The following is a 20,029-nucleotide window of genomic DNA, read 5'->3' as shown; positions in this document are numbered from 1 at the left end:
TTGTTTTCAACCTGCCTGTCTATGTGTGCTACTTTGGTGAATTCTACACTTTCACACTTACTTTGATGTCTCACCAATGATCAGATTTCATTCTGACAATTAGTAACAATGGTAAAACTAAAGCAGAGAAAATGCCCATTTATCAGCCAGAAGAAGCCTGTGTTTCAGAACATCCTTCACAACTTCAGGAGATCCCAACCAATTCATTACTGATTTAAGTGCAATCACAATTGCGATATAGGAAATGCAGAAGCAGCAACCTTCACAAACAACAAAGAAACTTCAACCATATTATGTGTCTGAGTGAGGGACAGCAGCTTGAACCCCACTGACATTCTCCAAATACAACCTTGAGATCTTTTATATCCACCGTTAGACAGATAGGGCCTTGGTAAAAGATCTCATTGAAAATAGACACCTTGGATAGCACCCCTCTGAGCAATGGGAATATCGACCTGGTTATGTGCTTGCAGCTCTGAAGTAGCCTGGAACCCACCCTTCCAACTCAGATGTAAATATGATATCCACTGACACATTCGGACAGAATTTGCCAGGTTTCTGGGGGTGAGCTGTCTACATCACTGTTTGCATACCTCATTATACTTACTGGAGTTTAAACACACTGCATTGACTGTAAAGTGCTTTCAGACACGGTGTCTGTTTCTGACCAATCGATCTGGCCTGCAGAAGTAATTGTACATTCGGAGATAGGTAAACGTTTCCATTATAACTAATAATTTGATTTTGAACATACTTTTTGTAGCACAGTGGTTAGCACTGCTACCTCACAGTGTCAGGGACTGGGTTCAATTCCAGCCTCGGGTCACTGTCTGCGTGGAGTTTGCACTTTCTCACCGTGTCTGCGTGGGTTTCCTCTGGGTGCTCTGTTTTCGTTCCACAGTCCAAATATGTGCAGGTTAGGTGGATTGGCCATGATAAATTGCCCTTAGTGTCCAAAACGGTTAAGTGGTGTTGCGGAGATAGGGTGGGGGGCGCAGGCCTCGGTAGAGTACTCTTTCAGAGGGTCGATGCAAGCGCGATGGGCCAAATGGCCTCCTTCTGCACTGTAGGGATTCTATGATTCTTCTATGATGCCTCACCTTGTATTGCGTATATATGCATCAGGGGCTGTTTAGCACAGGGCTAAATCGCTGGCTTTGAAAGCAGACCAAGGCAGGCCAGCAGCACGGTTTGATTCCCGTAACAGCCTCCCCGAACAGGCGCCGGAATGTGACGACTAGGGCCTTTTCACAGTAACTTCATTTGAAGCCTACTCGTGACAATAAGCGATTTTCATTTCATTTCATTTTCATGTCCCAATCTTGATTTCAGTCCTGGTTAATTTATTAAAAATTGATTTGAGTTTAGTGATTTTTAATTTCTGGTTGGCTGTCTGTGGGAATCCTTTAGTGTGATTAGCTGCTTGGGCAGTTTGATGACAACACTGTAGTTCCATGTTGGAAACCCCCATTCAAGAATGTGGTAATCTGCTGCGCAAGAAGAGGTAACGTTCTTGGCGCAATGCTCTCTATATCGCTTAGCAACACTTGTTTCAACATCAGTGGTCAGCACCCAGCGTCTGACAGCATCAAAGAAAGTGTGAATAGGAAAGTTTCCTTAATCCATCACATCCTCGCTCGAATGTGGTACAGAAACAGCTCAGTCTGTGTTTGTTCCTCTATGTATATGAAAAGGATAATGTGCATTTTCTTCTCCTTCTTTCAGGCCATTTTTTGAAGGAATGTCACATTCCAGCTCGCAAACCGAGATTGTCAGCCTACAGAGCCATAAGAGCCAAACGAGGGAACAAGGAAGCCCAGTGAGTCACTCCAAGCATAACTTATGTACTTTCTCTTGAACTGATGGAGCTTCACTCCCAGCCCAGACAGTCACTGTAGTAAGTGAATTATAGAATTTACAGTGCAGAAGGGGGCCATTCGGCCCATCGAGTCTGCACCGGCTCTTGGAAAGAGCACCCTACCCAAGGTCAACACCTCCACCCTATCCCCATAACCCAGTAACCCCACCCAACACTAAGGGCAATTTTGGACACTAAGGGCAATTTATCATGGCCAATCCACCTAACCTGCACATCTTTGGACTGTGGGAGGAAACCGGAGCACCCGGAGGAAACCCATGCACACACGGGGAGGATGTGCAGACTCCGCACAGACAGTGACCCAAGCCGGAATCGAACCTGCGACCCTGGAGCTGTGAAGCAATTGTACTATCCACAATGCTACCGTGCTGCCCTCAATATAAGGGGATTACAAGACAAACACACAACCAGGACTGCAAAGGTATAAATGGCCTTACCTACAAATGTGGACAGCATGTTCTAACCATGGTCTATCCAGTTCAAACGTATTCATCCAAACGATGTTGCACTGTCCGTTCTGAAGTGGTCATCCTCACTCCCCACTCCTTGCCTCTCATCGTGCCCTATGGCTGGGTATCCCAGCAGGCAAACTGATGTTTGGATCTACCTGAGCCATGTTCAACATTGTCAAACTATTGATCCAGCCTGGACACTGGCCTCCTGCATTTTGATAAATTCATCTTTCCCATTCCGTGGTAACTATGTGATTTACAAATTGCTGGAGTATAAGATGGAAGGATAGTGGTTTAAACAATACAATCACTGGAATGCCTCGCTTGCCTTTCTTCCTTGACAGGCAGAACAGTGTCCAGCAGAGAATAAGGATGCAAGTAACACCAGTCTGCAGGAAGAGACGAGTATCGAAGCTGTGTCCCTGGTAAGCAACATGTTTCAGAGCCGTTGTCAATGTTACTCAGACTGTGCAGGGTGACAGGGACTGTGTTACACAGAGTGTGCAGGGTGACAGGGACTGTGTTACTCAGTCTGTGCAGGGTCACAGGGACTGTGTTACTCAGACTGTGCAGGGTGACAGGGACTGTGTTACTCAGTCTGTGCAGGGTGACAGGGACTGTGTTACACAGAGTGTGCAGGGTGACAGGGACTGCGTTACACAGACAGTGCAGGGTGACAGGGACTGTGTTACTCAGTCTGTGCAGGGTGACAGGGACTGTGTTACTCAGTCTGTGCAGGGTGACAGGGACTGTGTTACACAGAGTGTGCAGGGTGACAGGGACTGCGTTACACAGACAGTGCAGGGTGACAGGGACTGTGTTACTCAGTCTGTGCAGGGTCACAGGGACTGTGTTACTCAGACTGTGCAGGGTGACAGGGACTGTGTTACACAGAGTGTGCAGGGTGACAGGGACTGTGTTACTCAGTCTGTGCAGGGTGACAGGGACTGTGTTACACAGCGTGTGCAGGGTGACAGGGACTGTGTTACTCAGTCTGTGCAGGGTCACAGGGACTGTGTTACACAGACTGTGCAGGGTGACAGGGACTGTGTTACTCAGTCTGTGCAGGGTGACAGGGACTGTGTTACTCAGTCTGTGCAGGGTGACAGGGACTGTGTTACTCAGTCTGTGCAGGGTGACAGGGACTGTGTTACACAGAGTGTGCAGGGTGACAGGGACGGTGTTACACAGACTGTGCAGGGTGACAGAGACTGTGTTACACAGACTGCAGGGTGACAGGGACTATGTTACACAGACTGTGCAGGGTGACAGGGACTGTGTTACACAGACTGTGCAGGGTGACAGGGACGGTGTTACTCAGACTGTGCAGGGTGACACGGACTGTGTTACTCAGTCTGTGCAGGGTGACAGGGACTGTGTTACACAGACTGTGCAGGGTGACAGGGACTGTGTTACACAGAGTGTGCAGGGTGACAGGGACTGTGTTACACAGTCTGTGCAGGGTGACAGGGACTGTGTTACTCAGTCTGTGCAGGGTCACAGGGACTGTGTTACACAGACTGTGCAGGGTCACAGGGACTGTGTTACTCAGTCTGTGCAGGGTGACAGGGACTGTGATACACAGACTGTGCAGGGTGACAGGGACTGTGTTACTCAGTCTGTGCAGGGTGACAGGGACTGTGTTACACAGACTGTGCAGGGTGACAGGGACGGTGTTACTCAGTCTGTGCAGGGTGACACGGACTGTGTTACACAGACTGTGCAGGGTGACACGGACTGTGTTACTCAGTCTGTGCAGGGTGACAGGGACGGTGTTACTCAGTCTGTGCAGGGTGACAGGGACTGTGTTACTCAGTCTGTGCAGGGTGACAGGGACTGTGTTACACAGAGAGTGCAGGGTGACAGGGACTGTGTTACTCAGTCTGTGCAGGGTGACAGAGACTGTGTTACACAGACTGTGCAGGGTGACAGGGACTGTGTTACTCAGTCTGTGCAGGGTGACAGGGACTGTGTTACTCAGTCTGTGCAGGGTGACAGGGACTGTGTTACTCAGACTGTGCAGGGTGACAGGGACTGTGTTACTCAGTCTGTGCAGGGTGACAGGGACTGTGTTACACAGAGTGTGCAGGGTGACAGGGACTGTGTTACTCAGACTGTGCAGGGTGACAGGGACTGTGTTACTCAGTCTGTGCAGGGTGACAGGGACTGTGTGACACAGAGAGTGCAGGGTGACAGGGACTGTGTTACACAGACTGTGCAGAGTGACAGGGACTGTGTTACACAGACTGTGCAGGGTGACACGGACTGTGTTACTCAGACTGTGCAGGGTGACACGGACTGTGTTACTCAGACTGTGCAGGGTGACAGGGACTGTGTTACTCAGTCTGTGCAGGGTGACACGGACTGTGTTACTCAGACTGTGCAGGGTGACAGGGACTGTGTTACTCAGTCTGTGCAGGGTGACAGGGACTGTGTTACTCAGTCTGTGCAGGGTGACAGGGACTGTGTTACTCAGACTGTGCAGGGTGATGGGGACTGCGTTACTCAGTCTGTGCAGGGTGACAGGGACTGTGTTACTCAGTCTGTGCAGGGTGACAGGGACTGTGTTACACAGACTGCAGGGTGACAGGGACTGTGTTACTCAGTCTGTGCAGGATGACAGGGACTGTGTTACTCAGTCTGTGCAGGGTGACAGGGACTGTGTTACTCAGTCTGTGCAGGGTGACAGGGACTGTGTTACACAGACTGTGCAGCGTGACAGGGACTGTGTTACACAGACTGTGCAGGGTGACAGGGACTGTGTTACTCAGTCTGTGCAGGGTGACAGGGACTGTGTTACACAGAGTGTGCAGGGTGACAGGGACTGTGTTACTCAGTCTGTGCAGGGTGACAGGGACTGTGTTACACAGAGTGTGCAGGGTGACAGGGACTGTGTTACTCAGTCTGTGCAGGCTGACAGGGACTGTGTTACTCAGTCTGTGCAGGGTGACAGGGACTGTGTTACACAGACTGTGCAGGGTGACAGGGACTGTGTTACTCAGTCTGTGCAGGGTGACAGGGACTGCGTTACACAGACTGTGCAGGGTGACAGGGACTGTGTTACTCAGTCTGTGCAGGGTGACAGGGACTGTGTTACTCAGACTGTGCAGGGTGACAGGGACTGTGTTACTCAGTCTGTGCAGGGTGACAGGGACTGTGTTACTCAGACTGTGCACGGTGACAGGGACTGTGTTACTCAGTCTGTGCAGAGTGACAGGGACTGTGTTACACAGACTGTGCAGGGTGACAGGGACTGTCTTACTCAGTCTGTGCAGGGTGACAGGGACTGTGTTACACAGAGTGTGCAGGGTGACAGGGACTGTGTTACTCAGTCTGTGCAGGGTGACAGGGACTGTGTTACTCAGTCTGTGCAGGGTGACAGGGACTGTGTTACACAGACTGTGCAGGGTGACAGGGACTGTGTTACTCAGACTGCAGGGTGACAGGGACTGTGTTACTCAGTCTGTGCAGGGTGACAGGGACTGTGTTACACAGACTGTGCAGGGTGACAGGGACTGTGTTACACAGACTGTGCAGGGTGACAGGGACTGTGTTACTCAGTCTGTGCAGGGTGACAGGGACTGTGTTACACAGACTGTGCAGGGTGACAGGGACTGTGTTACTCAGTCTGTGCAGGGTGACAGGGACTGTGTTACTCAGTCTGTGCAGGGTGACAGGGACTGTGTTACACAGACTGTGCAGGGTGACAGGGACTGTGTTACTCAGTCTGTGCAGGGTCACAGGGACTGTGTTACTCAGTCTGTGCAGGGTGACAGGGACTGTGTTACTCAGTCTGTGCAGGGTGACAGGGACTGTGTTACACAGAGTGTGCAGGGTGACAGGGACGGTGTTACACAGACTGTGCAGGGTGACAGGGACTGTGTTACACAGACTGCAGGGTGACAGGGACTATGTTACACAGAGTGTGCAGGGTCACAGGGACTAAGTTACACAGAGTGTGCAGGGTGACAGGGACTGTGTTACACAGACTGTGCAGGGTGACAGGGACTGTGTTACACAGACTGTGCAGGGTGACAGGGACGGTGTTACTCAGACTGTGCAGGGTGACACGGACTGTGTTACTCAGTCTGTGCAGGGTGACAGGGACTGTGTTACACAGAGTGTGCAGGGTGACAGGGACTGTGTTACTCAGTCTGTGCAGGGTGACAGGGACTGTGTTACTCAGTCTGTGCAGGGTCACAGGGACTGTGTTACACAGACTGTGCAGGGTCACAGGGACTGTGTTACTCAGTCTGTGCAGGGTGACAGGGACTGTGATACACAGACTGTGCAGGGTGACAGGGACTGTGTTACTCAGTCTGTGCAGGGTGACAGGGACTGTGTTACACAGACTGTGCAGGGTGACAGGGACGGTGTTACTCAGTCTGTGCAGGGTGACACGGACTGTGTTACACAGACTGTGCAGGGTGACACGGACTGTGTTACTCAGTCTGTGCAGGGTGACAGGGACGGTGTTACTCAGTCTGTGCAGGGTGACAGGGACTGTGTTACTCAGTCTGTGCAGGGTGACAGGGACTGTGTTACACAGATTGTGCAGGGTGACAGGGACTGTGTTACTCAGTCTGTGCAGGGTGACAGGGACTGTGTTACACAGACTGTGCAGGGTGACAGGGACTGTGTTACACAGAGTGTGCAGGGTGACAGGGACTGTGTTACTCAGACTGTGCAGGGTGACAGGGACTGTGTTACTCAGTCTGTGCAGGGTGACACGGACTGTGTTACTCAGTCTGTGCAGGGTGACAGGGACTGTGTTACACAGACTGTGCAGGGTGACAGGGACTGTGTTACACAGACTGTGCAGGGTGACAGGGACTGTGTTACTCAGTCTGTGCAGGGTGACAGGGACTGTGTTACTCAGTCTGTGCAGGGTGACAGGGACTGTGTTACTCAGACTGTGCAGGGTGATGGGGACTGCGTTACTCAGTCTGTGCAGGGTGACAGGGACTGTGTTACTCAGTCTGTGCAGGGTGACAGGGACTGTGTTACACAGACTGCAGGGTGACAGGGACTGTGTTACTCAGTCTGTGCAGGATGACAGGGACTGTGTTACTCAGTCTGTGCAGGGTGACAGGGACTGTGTTACTCAGTCTGTGCAGGGTGACAGGGACTGTGTTACACAGACTGTGCAGCGTGACAGGGACTGTGTTACACAGACTGTGCAGGGTGACAGGGACTGTGTTACTCAGTCTGTGCAGGGTGACAGGGACTGTGTTACACAGACTGTGCAGGGTGACAGGGACTGTGTTACTCAGTCTGTGCAGGGTGACATGGACTGCGTTACACAGACTGTGCAGGGTGACAGGGACTGTGTTACTCAGTCTGTGCAGGGTGACAGGGACTGTGTTACTCAGTCTGTGCAGGGTGACAGGGACTGTGTTACTCAGACTGTGCAGGGTGACAGGGACTGTGTTACTCAGTCTGTGCAGGGTGACAGGGACTGTGTTACTCAGACTGTGCACGGTGACAGGGACTGTGTTACTCAGTCTGTGCAGAGTGACAGGGACTGTGTTACACAGAGTGTGCAGGGTGACAGGGACTTTGTTACACAGACTGTGCAGTGTGACAGGGACTGTGTTACACAGTCTGTGCAGGGTGACAGGGACTGTGTTACACAGAGTGTGCAGGGTGACAGGGACTGTGTTACACAGACTGTGCAGGGTGACAGGGACTGTGTTACACAGAGTGTGCAGGGTGACAGGGACTGTGTTACTCAGTCTGTGCAGGGTGACAGGGACTGTGTTACACAGAGTGTGCAGGGTGACAGGGACTGTGTTATACAGACTGTGCAGGGTGACAGGGACTGTGTTACTCAGTCTGTGCAGGGTGACAGGGACTGTGTTACACAGAGTGTGCAGGGTGACAGGGACTGTGTTACTCAGTCTGTGCAGGGTGACAGGGACTGTGTTACACAGACTGTGCAGGGTGACAGGGACTGTGTTACACAGAGTGTGCAGGGTGACAGGGACTGTGTTACACAGAGTGTGCAGGGTGACAGAGACTGTGTTACACAGACTGTGCAGGGTGACACGGACTGTGTTACTCAGTCTGTGCAGAGTGACAGGGACTGTGTTACACAGACTGTGCAGGGTGACAGGGACTGTGTTACACAGACTGTGCAGGGTGACAGGGACTGTGTTACACAGGCTGTGCAGGGTGACACGGACTGTGTTACACAGACTGTGCAGGGTGACAGGGACTGTGTTACACAGGCTGTGCAGGGTGACAGGGACTGTGTTACACAGACTGTGCAGGGTGACAGGGACTGTGTTACTCAGACTGCAGGGTGACAGGGACTGTGTTACACAGACTGTGCAGGGTGACAGGGACTGTGTTACTCAGTCTGTGCAGGGTCACAGGGACTGTGTTACTCAGTCTGTGCAGGGTGACAGGGACTGTGTTACACAGAGTGTGCAGGGTGACAGGGACTGTGTTACACAGAGTGTGCAGTGTGACAGGGACTGTGTTACACAGACTGTGCAGGGTGACAGGGACTGTGTTACACAGAGCGTGCAGGGTGACAGGGACTGTTACACAGACTGTGCAGGGTGACAGGGACTGTGTTACACAGACTGTGCAGGGTGACAGGGACTGTGTTACACAGAGTGTGCAGGGTGATGGGGACTGTGTTACTCAGTCTGTGCAGGGTGACAGGGACTGTGTTACACAGTCTGTGCAGGGTGACAGGGACTGTGTTACACAGACTGTGCAGAGTGACAGGGACTGTGCTACACAGACTGTGCAGGGTGACAGGGACTGTGTTACACAGACTGTGCAGGGTGACAGGGACTGTGTTACTCAGTCTGTGCAGGGTGACAGGGACTGTGTTACACAGACTGTGCAGGGTGACAGGGACTGTGTTAAACAGACTGTGCAGGGTGACAGGGACTGTGTTACTCAGACTGTGCAGGGTGACAGGGACTGTGTTACTCAGTCTGTGCAGGGTGACAGGGACTGTGTTACACAGACTGTGCAGGGTGACAGGGACTGTGTTACACAGAGTGTGCAGGGTGACAGGGACTGTGTTACACAGAGTGTGCAGGGTGACAGAGACTGTGTTACACAGACTGTGCAGGGTGACACGGACTGTGTTACACAGACTGTGCAGGGTGACAGGGACTGTGTTACACAGACTGTGCAGGGTGACAGGGACTGTGTTACACAGACTGTGCTGGGTGACAGGGACTGTGTTACACAGGCTGTGCAGGGTGACACGGACTGTGTTACTCAGACTGCAGGGTGACAGGGACTGTGTTACACAGACTGTGCAGGGTGACAGGGACTGTGTTACACAGACTGTGCAGGGTGACAGGGACTGTGTTACTCAGTCTGTGCAGAGTGACAGGGACTGTGTTACACAGCGTGTGCAGGGTGACAGGGACTGTGTTACTCAGTCTGTGCAGGGTGACAGGGACTGTGTTACACAGACTGTGCAGGGTGACAGGGACGGTGTTACACAGACTGTGCAGGGTGACAGGGACGGTGTTACTCAGTCTGTGCAGGGTCACAGGGACTGTGTTACTCAGTCTGTGCAGGGTGACAGGGACTGTGTTACTCAGTCTGTGCAGGTGACAGGGACTGTGTTACTCAGTCTGTGCAGGGTGACAGGGACTGTGTTACACAGACTGTGCAGGGTGACAGGGACTGTGTTACACAGACTGTGCAGGGTGACAGGGACTGTGTTACACAGACTGTGCAGGGTGACAGGGACTGTGTTACTCAGTCTGTGCAGGGTGACAGGGACTGTGTTACTCAGTCTGTGCAGGTGACAGGGACTGTGTTACTCAGTCTGTGCAGGGTGACAGGGACTGTGTTACTCAGTCTGTGCAGGGTGACAGGGACTGTGTTACTCAGTCTGTGCAGGGTGACAGGGACTGTGTTACACAGACTGTGCAGGGTGACAGGGACGGTGTTACTCAGTCTGTGCAGGGTGACAGGGACTGTGTTACACAGTCTGTGCAGGGTGACAGGGACTGTGTTACTCAGTCTGTGCAGGGTGACAGGGACTGTGTTACACAGACTGTGCAGGGTGACAGGGACTGTGTTACTCAGTCTGTGCAGGGTGACAGGGACTGTGTTACTCAGTCTGTGCAGGGTGACAGGGACTGTGTTACACAGACTGTGCAGGGTGACAGTGACTGTGTTACACAGACTGTGCAAGGTGACAGGGACTGTGTTACACAGAGTGTGCAGGGTGACAGTGACTGTGTCACACACTGGCTGAGGGGGGTCCTGGGTGAGGGAGGGGGTCCTGGCTGAGGGGGGCCTGGTTGAGAGGGGCCTGGCTGAGGGGGGCCTGGCTGAGGGGGGCCTGGGTGAGGGGGGACCTGGCTGAGGGGGGCACTGGCTTAGGGGGGCCTGGCTGAGGGGGGGTCTTGGCTGAGGGGGCCCTGGGTGAGGGGGGGGGGGCCTGGCTCAGAGGGGTCCTGGCTGAGGGGGGCCTGGCTGAGGGGGGTCCTGGCTGAGGGGGGCCTGGTTGAGGGGGGGCCTGGCTGAGGGGGGGCCTGGCTGAGAGGGGACCTGGCTGAGGGGGGCCTTGCTGAGGGGGCCGTGGCTGAGGGGGGGTCCTGGCTGAGGGGGTCCTGGCTGAGGGGGGCCTGGCTGAGGGGGGCCTGGCTGAGGGGGGCCTGGCTGAGGGGGTCCTGGCTCAGAGGGGACCTGGCTGAGGGGGGCCTGGCTGAGGGGGGTCCTGGCTGAGGGGGGTCCTGGCAGAGGGGGGCTTGGCTGAGGGGGGCCTGGCTGAGGGGGTCCTGGCTCAGAGGGGACCTGGCTCAGAGGGGACCTGGCTGAGGGGGGTGCTAGTTGAGGGGGGTCCTGGCTGAGAGAGGACCTGGCTGAGGGGGGCCTGGCTGAGGGGAGGCCTGGCTGAGGGGGGTCCTGGCTGAGGGGGGCCTGGCTGAGGGGAGGCCTGGCTGAGGGGGGTCCTGGTTGAGGGGGGCCTGGCTGAGGGGGGTCCTGGCTCAGAGGGGGGCCTGGCTGAGGGGGGCCTGGCTGAGGGGGGTGTCCTGGCTGAGGGGGTCCTGGCTTAGAGGGGACCTGGCTGAGGGGGTCCTGGCTGAGGGGGGCCTGGCTGAGGGGGTCCTGGCTTAGAGGGGACCTGGCTGAGAGGGGACCTGGCTGAGGGGGTCCTGGCTGAGGGGGGTCTGGCTGAGGGGGGCCTGGTTGAGGGGGTCCATGCTGAGGGGGGCCTGGTTGAGGGGGTCCTGGCTCAGAGGGGACCTGGCTCAGAGGGGACCTGGCTGAGGGGGGTGCTAGTTGAGGGGGTCCTGGCTGAGAGAGGACCTGGCTGAGGGGGGCCTGGCTGAGGGGAGGCCTGGCTGAGGGGGGTCCTGGCAGAGGGGGGCCTGGCTGAGGGGAGGCCTGGCTGAGGGGGGTCCTGGTTGAGGGGGGCCTGGCTGAGGGGGGTCCTGGCTCAGAGGGGGGCCTGGCTGAGGGGGGCCTGGCTGAGGGGGGTGTCCTGGCTGAGGGGGTCCTGGCTTAGAGGGGACCTGGCTGAGGGGGTCCTGGCTGAGGGGGGCCTGGCTGAGGGGGTCCTGGCTTAGAGGGGACCTGGCTGAGAGGGGACCTGGCTGAGGGGGTCCTGGCTGAGGGGGGTCTGGCTGAGGGGGGCCTGGTTGAGGGGGTCCATGCTGAGGGGGGCCTGGTTGAGGGGGTTCTGGCTGATTGGGGCCTGGCTGAGAGGGGACCTGGCTGAGGGGGTCCTGGCTCAGAGGGGACCTGGCTGAGAGGGGACCTGGCTGAGGGGGGTCTGGCTGAGGGGGGCCTGGTTGAGGGGGGCCTGGCTGAGGGGGGGGGCCTGGCTGAGGGGGTCCTGGCTCAGAGGGGACCTGGCTGAGAGGGGACCTGGCTGAGGGGGGTCTGGCTGAGGGGGGCCTGGTTGAGGGGGTCCATGCTGAGGGGGGCCTGGTTGAGAGGGGTCCTGGCTGAGGGGGTCCTGGCTGAGGGGGTCCTGGCTGGGGGGGGCCTGGTTGAGGGGGGTCCTGGCTGAGGGGGGTCCTGGCTGAGGGGGTCCTGGCTGAGAGGGGACCTGGCTGGGGGGGGGGGGGGGGGTCCTGGGTGAGTGAGGGGGGCCTGGCTGAGGGGGTCCTGGCTGAGGGGGTCCTGGCTGAGGGAGTCCTGGTTGAGGGGGGTCCTGGTTGAGGGGGGGCCTGGCTGAGGGGGGTCCTGGCTGAGGGGGGCCTGGTTGAGGGGGGGCCTGGCTGAGGGGGGGCTTGGATGAGAGGGGTCCTGGCTGAGGGGGGGCCTGGCTGAGGGGGGGCCTGGCTGAGGGGGGCCTGGCTGAGGGGGGCCTGGCTGAGGGGGGCCTGGCTGAGGGGGGCCTGGTTGAGGGGGTCCATGCTGAGGGGGGCCTGGTTGAGGGGGTTCTGGCTGATTGGGGCCTGGTTGAGGGGGGGCCTGGCTGAGGGGGGGCCTGGCTGAGAGGGGACCTGGCTGAGGGGAGGCCTGGCTGAGGGGGGGCCTGGCTGAGGGGGTCCATGCTGAGGGGGGCCTGGTTGAGGGGGTCCTGGCTGAGAGGGGACCTGGCTGGGGGGGGGGGGGGGGGGGTCCTGGGTGAGTGAGGGGGGCCTGGCTGAGGGGGTCCTGGCTGAGGGGGGCCCGGCTGAGGGGGTCCTGGTTGAGGGGGGGCCTGTCTGAGGGGGGGTCCTGGCTGAGGGGGGCCTGGTTGAGGGGGTCCATGCTGAGGGGGGCCTGGTTGAGGGGGTTCTGGCTGATTGGGGCCTGGTTGAGGGGGGGCCTGGCTGAGGGGGGGCCTGGCTGAGAGGGGACCTGGCTGAGGGGGGGCCTGGCTGAGGGGGGGCCTGGCTGAGGGGGTCCATGCTGAGGGGGGCCTGGTTGAGGGGGTCCTGGCTGAGAGGGGACCTGGCTGGGGGGGGGGGGGGGGTCCTGGGTGAGTGAGGGGGGCCTGGCTGAGGGGGTCCTGGCTGAGGGGGGCCCGGCTGAGGGGGTCCTGGTTGAGGGGGGGCCTGTCTGAGGGGGGGTCCTGGCTGAGGGGGGCCTGGTTGAGGGGGGGCCTGGCTGAGGGGGGGCCTGGCTGAGGGGGGGCCTGGCTGAGGGGGTCCTGGCTGAGGGGGGCCTGGCTGAGGGGGTCCTGGTTGAGGGGGGGCCTGGCTGAGGGGGGCCTGGCTGAGGGGGGTCCTGGCTGAGGGGGGCCTGGCTGAGGGGGGCCTGGCTGAGGGGGGCCTGGCTGAGGGGGGTCCTGGCTGAAGGGGGCCTGGTTGATGGGGGTCCTGGCTGAGGGGGTCCTGGTTCAGGGGGTCCTGGCTGAGGGGGTCCTGGCTGAGGGGGGCCTGGCTGAGGGGGGCCTGGTTGAGGGGGTCCTGGCTGAGGGGGTCCTGGCTGAGGGGGTCCTGGCTGAGGGGGGATCTGGCTGAGCGGGGTCCTGGCTGAGGGGGGCCTGGTTGAGGGGGTCCTGGCTGAGGATATCCTGGCTGAGGGGGTCCTGGCTGAGGGGGGTCTGGTTGAGGGGGTCCTGGCTGAGGGGGTCCTGGCTGAGGAGGTCCTGGCTGAGGGGGGTCTGGCTGAGGGGGTCGTGGCTGAGGGGGTCCTGGCTGAGGGGGTCCTGGCTGAGCGGGGATCTGGCTGAGCGGGGTCCTGGCTGAGGAGGTCCTGGCTGAGGGGGGCCTGGTTTAGGGGGTCCTGGCTGAGGGGGCCGTGGCTGAGGGGGGCCTGGCTGAGGGAGGTCCTGGCTGAGGGGGTCCTGGCTGAGGGGGGCCTGGTTGAGGGGGTCCTGGCTGAGGGGGCCGTGGCTGAGGGGGGCCTGGCTGAGGGAGGTCCTGGCTGAGGGGGTCCTGGCTGAGGGAGGACCTGGCTGAGGGGGCCGTGGCTGAGGGGGTCCTGCCTGAGGGGGTCCTGGCTGAGGGGGTCCTGGCTGAGGGGGTCCTGGCTGAGGGGGGGCCTGGCTGAGGGGGTCCTAGTTGAGGGGGGTCCTGGCTGAGGGCGTCCTGGCTGAGGGGGGCCTGGTTGAGGGGGGGTCCTGGCTGAGGGGGTCGTGGCTGAGGGGGTCCTGGCTGAGGGGGGCCTGGTTGAGGGGGTCCTGGCTGAGGGGGTCGTGGCTGATTTGGTCCTGGCTGAGGGGGGCCTGGCTGAGGGGGGTCCTGGCTGAGGGGGGCCTGGCTGAGGGGGGCCTGGCTGAGGGGGTCCTGGCAGAAGGGGGCCTGGTTGAGGGAGGACCTGGCTGAGGGGGGCCTGGCTGAGGGGGTCTTGGCTGAGGGGGGTCCTGGCTGAGGGGGTCCTGGCTGAGGGGGTCCTGGCTGAGGGGGGCCTGGTTGAGGGGGTCCTGGCTGAGGGGGTCGTGGCTGAGCTGGTCCTGGCTGAGGGGGGCCTGGCTGAGGGGGGCCTGGCTGAACGGGGCCTGGCTGAGGGGGTCCTGGCTGAGGGGGTCGTGGCTGAGGTGGTCCTGGCTGAGGGAGGACCTGGCTGAGGCGGGCCTGGCTGAGGGGGTCGTGGCTGAGGTGGTCCTGGCTGAGGGAGGACCTGGCTGAGGGGGGTCCTGGCTGAGGGGGGCCTGGCTGAGGGAAGACCTGGCTGAGGTGTACAGAATAATGAGGTGCATAGATAGGCTGAATAGGAAAAAAACCTTTCCCCTTAGTTGAAGATCAATAACCAGGGGGCAGAGATTTAAGGCTTCGTGGGGATTTGAGGAAATACCTTTTCACCCAGAAGATGATGGGAATCTGGAACTCGCTGCCTGAGAGGGCGGTAGAGTTGGGAACCCTCACAACATTGAACAAGTATTTAGGTGAGCTTTTGAAATTCCATAACACACAAGGCCGAGTGTTGGAAATGGGATCAGAGTGATTAGGGTGCTTGGTGGCCAGTGCAGACATGATGGGCCGAAGGGCCTCTTTCTGTGCTGCAAAGGTCGATGACTCGATGATATGAATGTGAGTTGCCACTTGTCATCCCAAGTGTGAATGTTGTCCAGGTCTTGCTGCATATGGGTATGGACAGCTTCAATATGTGAGCAGTGCTGATCATTGGGCAGAAATAGAACTTAGAACCGTACAGCACAGGACATGCCCTTCAGCCCACGATGTTGTGCCGACCATTTATCCTAATCTAAGATCAACCTAACCTACACCCCTTCAATTTACTGCTGTCCATGTGCCTGTCTAAGAGTCGCTTAAATGTCCCCAATGACTCAGACTCCACCACCTCTGCTGGCAGTGCATTCCACACACCCACCACTCTCTGTGTAAAGAACCGACCTCTGACATCTCCCCTATACCTTCTTCCAACCACCTTAAAATTCTGTCCCCTTGTGACAGCCATTTCCATCCTGGGGAGAAGTCTCTGGCTATCCACTCTATCCATGCCTCTCATCACCTTGTACACCTCTATCAAGTCACCTCTCTTCCTTCTTCGCTCCAGTGAGAAAAGCCCTAGCTCCCTCAACCTTTCTTCATAAGACATGTCCTCCAGTCCAGGCAGCATCCTGGTAAATCTCCTCTGTACCCTCTCCAAAGCATCCACATCCTTCCTATAATGAGGCGACCAGAACTGGACACAATATTCCAAGTGTGGTCTAACTAGAGTTTTATAAAGCTGCAGCAAAACCTCTCGGCTCTTAAACTCAATCCCCCTGTTAATGAAAGCCAGTACACCATACGCCTTCTTAACAACCCTATCAACCTGGGTGGCAACTTTGAGGGATCTATGTTCGTGGACCCCAAGATCCCTCTGTTCCTCCACACTTCCAAGAATCCTGCCTTTAACCCTGTATTCAGCATTCAAATTCGACTTTCCAAAATGAATCACTTCACATTTATCAAGATTGAACTCCTTCTGCCACTTCTCAGCCCAGCTCTGCATCCTGTCAATGTCCTGTTGTAATCTGCAACAACCCTCAACACTATCTACAACTCCACCAACCTTCGTGTCGTCGGCAAACTTACTAACCCACCCTTCCACTTCCTCATCCAAGTCATTTATAAAAACTACAAAGAGCAGAGGTCCCAGAACAGATCCCCGCGGGACACCACTGGTCACCGACCTCCAGGCGGAATACTTTCCATCCACTACCACTCGCTGTCTTCTTTCGGCCAGCCAATTCTGTATCCAGACAGCCACATTTCCCTGCACCCCATGCCCCCTAACTTTCTGAATGAGCCTACCATGGGGAACCTTATCAAATGCCTTACTGAAATCCATATACACCACATCCACTTCCCAACCTTCATCAATGTGTCTCGTCACATCCTCAAAGAATTCAATGAGGCTTGTGAGGCATGACCTGCCCCTCATAAAGCCATGCTGACTATCTTTAATCAAACTATGTTTTTCTAAATAATCATAAATCCGATCTCTCAGAATCCTTTCCAATATGTTGCTCACCATAGACGTAAGACTGATGGGTCTGTAATTCCCAGGGAGTTCCCTATTCCCTTTCTTGAACAGGGGAACAACATTCGCCTCCCTCCAATCATCCGGTACTACTCCAGTGGAGAGCGAGGATGCAAAGTTAATCGCGAACAGCGCAGAAATCTCCTCCCTCGCTTCCGTAGTAACCTTGGGTATATCCCATCAGGCCCAGGGGACTTATCTATCCTGATGCTTTTCAAAATTTCCAGCACATCCTCCTTCTTAATATCAACCTGTTTGAGCCTATTAACCTGGTTCACACTGTTCTCATGGGCAACAAGGTCCCTCTCTCTCGTGAATACTGAAGCAAAGTATTCATTTAGGGCCTTCCCCATCTATTCAGACTCTAGGCACAAGTTCCCTGCACTATCCCTGATCGTCCCGACTCTCACTCTGATCATCCTCTTATTTCTCACATAAGTGTGGAACACTTTGGGATTTTCCCTAATCCTTCCCGCCAGGGCTTTTTCGTGCCCCCTTCTAGCTCTCCTCAGTCCATTTTGGAGTTCTTTCCTGGCTACCTTGTAACCCTCTAGAACCGAGTCAGATCCTTGCTTCCTCAACCTTATGTATTCCTCAACCTTATTTTCCTTCTTCCTCTTGACTAGAAGCTCCACTTCTCTTGTCATCCAAGGCTCCTTCACCTTACCATTCCTTCCTCGTCTCAGTGGGACAAAACTATCCAGCACTCGCAGCAAGGGCTCCTTAAACAATCCCCACATTACTGTTGTGCATTTCCTCAAGAACAATTGTTCCCACTTTATGCTCCTCAGCTCCTGTCTAATAGCAATATAATTTCCCCTTTCCCAATTAAATACCTTCCCGTACTGCCTGTTCCTATCCCTCTCCATGACTATGGTAAAGGTCAAGGAGTTGTGGTCACTGTCACCGAAATGCTCTTCCACCGAGACATCTGACACCTGGTCTGGTTCGTTGCCGAGCACCAAGTCCAATATGGCCTCTCCCTTAGTCAGACAATCTACACATTGAGTCAGGAATCCTTCCTGTACATACCTGACAAAATCTGCTCCATCCAAACCATTTGCAGTAAGGAGGTTCCAGTCAATATTAGGGAAGTTGAAGTAACCCATGGCAACAACTCTGTTACTTCTCCACCTTTCCAAGATCTGCCACCCAATCTGTTCCTCCATGTCTCTGCTGCTTTTGGAGGGCCTATAGAAAACTCCCAATAAAGTGACTGCTCTTTTCTTGTTTCTGACTTCCCCCCCATACTGACTCAGTAGACAAATCCTCCCCTACTACCTCCTTTGCTGCAGCTGTGATGCACTCCCTAATTAACAGTGCCACTCCCCCTTCCTCTTTTACCTCCCTCCCTATTCCTCTGAAAATATCTAAACCCCGGAACATCTAACAACCATTCCTGCCTCTGTGAAATCCATGTCTCCGTAATGGCCACAACATCGCAGTTCCAAGTACTGATCCATGTTCTAAATTCATCTCCCTTATTCCTGACACTCCTTGCATTGAAACAGATACACTTTAACCCATTCCACTGAGTGTAATTTTGCCCTATCAACTGTCTATCCTTCCTCACAGACTGGCTGCAGACTATTTCTGTCTGTTCAACAGCTACCCTATCCTCTGATCCATAACTCTGGTTCCCATCCCCCTGCCAAACTAGTTTAAACCCCCCGAAGAGCTCTAGCAAACCTCCCACCCAGGATATTGGTGCCCCTCCAGTTTAGATGCAATCCGTCCTTCATGTACAGGTACCTACTTCCCCAGAAGATATCCCAATGATCCACATATCTGAAGTCTTCCCTCCTGCACCAGCCCTGTATCCATGTGTTCAGCTGCACTCGCTCCGTTCCTTGCCTCACTTGCACGTGGCACCGGTAGAAATCCTATGAACATTCCCATTTCTGGTCTGATGATGCAGGGAAGGTCATTATGAAGCAGTTGACGGTGGTTGGGCCTCAGTCACTATGCTGAGGAACTCCTGCAGCTCGGTCCCAGTACTGAGATGAAGTTGACTCATGCATGCCCACGAAATGGCCGCTCAGTTGTATCAAACCGCTACAGAAAATTGGATCAGGAATGAAACTGGGCAGATGACCCACCGTCGACCTAGATACCGGGAACAATAAAGGCAAACCCAGCCCTGCGACACTGCAAAGTTCTCCTTACTACCCTGCGACACTGCAAAGTTCTCCTTACTACCCTGCAACACCGCAAAGATCTCCTTATTACCCAGCGACACCGCAAAGTTCTCCTTATTACCCTGCGACACCGCAAAGATCTCCTTATTACCCTGCGACACCGCAAAGATCTCCTTATTACCCTGCGACACTGCAAAGTTCTCCTTATTACCCTGCGACACCGCAAAGATCTCCTTATTACCCTGCGACACCGCAAAGATCTCCTTATTACCCTGCGACACTGCAAAGTTCTCCTTATTACCCTGCGCCACCGCAAAGATCTCCTTATTACCCTGCAACACTGCAAAGATCTCCTTACTACCCTGTGACACAGCAAGATCTCCTTACTACCCTGCAACACTGCAAAGATCTCCTTATTACCCTGCAACACCGCAAAGTTCTCCTTACTACCCTGCGACACTGCAAAGTTCTCCTTATTACCCTGCGACACTGCAAAGTTCTCCTTATTACCCTGCGCCACCGCAAAGATCTCCTTACTACCCTGCAACACTGCAAAGATCTCCTTACTACCCTGTGACACAGCAAAGATCTCCTTATTACCCTGCAACACCGCAAAGATCTCCTTACTACCCTGCAACACTGCAAAGATCTCCTTACTACCCTGCGGCACTGCAAAGATCTCCTTACTACCCTGCGACACTGCAAAGATCTCCTTATTACCCTGCGACACAGCAATGATCTCCTTATTACCCTGCGACACTGCGAAGTTCTCCTTATTACCCTGCGCCACCGCAAAGATCTCCTTACTACCCTGCAACACTGCAAAGATCTCCTTACTACCCTGTGACACAGCAAAGATCTCCTTACTACCCTGCAACACTGCAAAGATCTCCTTATTACCCTGCAACACTGCAAAGATCTCCTTACTACCCTGCGGCACTGCAAAGATCTCCTTACTACCCTGCGGCACTGCAAAGATCTCCTTACTACCCTGCGACACTGCAAAGATCTCCTTATTACCATCTGCGACACCGCAAAGATCTCCTTATTACCCTGCGACACCGCAAAGATCTCCTTATTACCCTGCGACACTGCAAAGATCTCCTTACTACCCTGCGACACTGCAAAGTTCTCCTTATTACCCTGCGCCACCGCAAAGATCTCCTTACTACCCTGCAACACTGCAAAGATCTCCTTAC

General features: G+C 55.6%; 1 protein-coding gene across 1 annotated transcript in view; it reads left to right on the top strand.

Moving 5' to 3' along the window:
* LOC119966907 (phosphofurin acidic cluster sorting protein 1-like) overlaps positions 1-20,029 on the top strand; it is a 268,465-nt gene that overhangs the window by 83,503 nt on the left and 164,933 nt on the right. The window contains exons 11-12 of the mRNA XM_038798864.1: positions 1,726-1,819; positions 2,676-2,756. Coding sequence (XP_038654792.1) covers positions 1,726-1,819; positions 2,676-2,756 — 175 coding nt within the window. The remainder of the gene's footprint in view (positions 1-1,725; positions 1,820-2,675; positions 2,757-20,029) is intronic.

This window comes from Scyliorhinus canicula, chromosome 6 (assembly GCF_902713615.1).
Source record: "Scyliorhinus canicula chromosome 6, sScyCan1.1, whole genome shotgun sequence".
Taxonomy (NCBI): Eukaryota; Metazoa; Chordata; class Chondrichthyes; order Carcharhiniformes; family Scyliorhinidae; genus Scyliorhinus; species Scyliorhinus canicula.
This window is presented reverse-complemented; position numbering and strand designations above follow the sequence as displayed.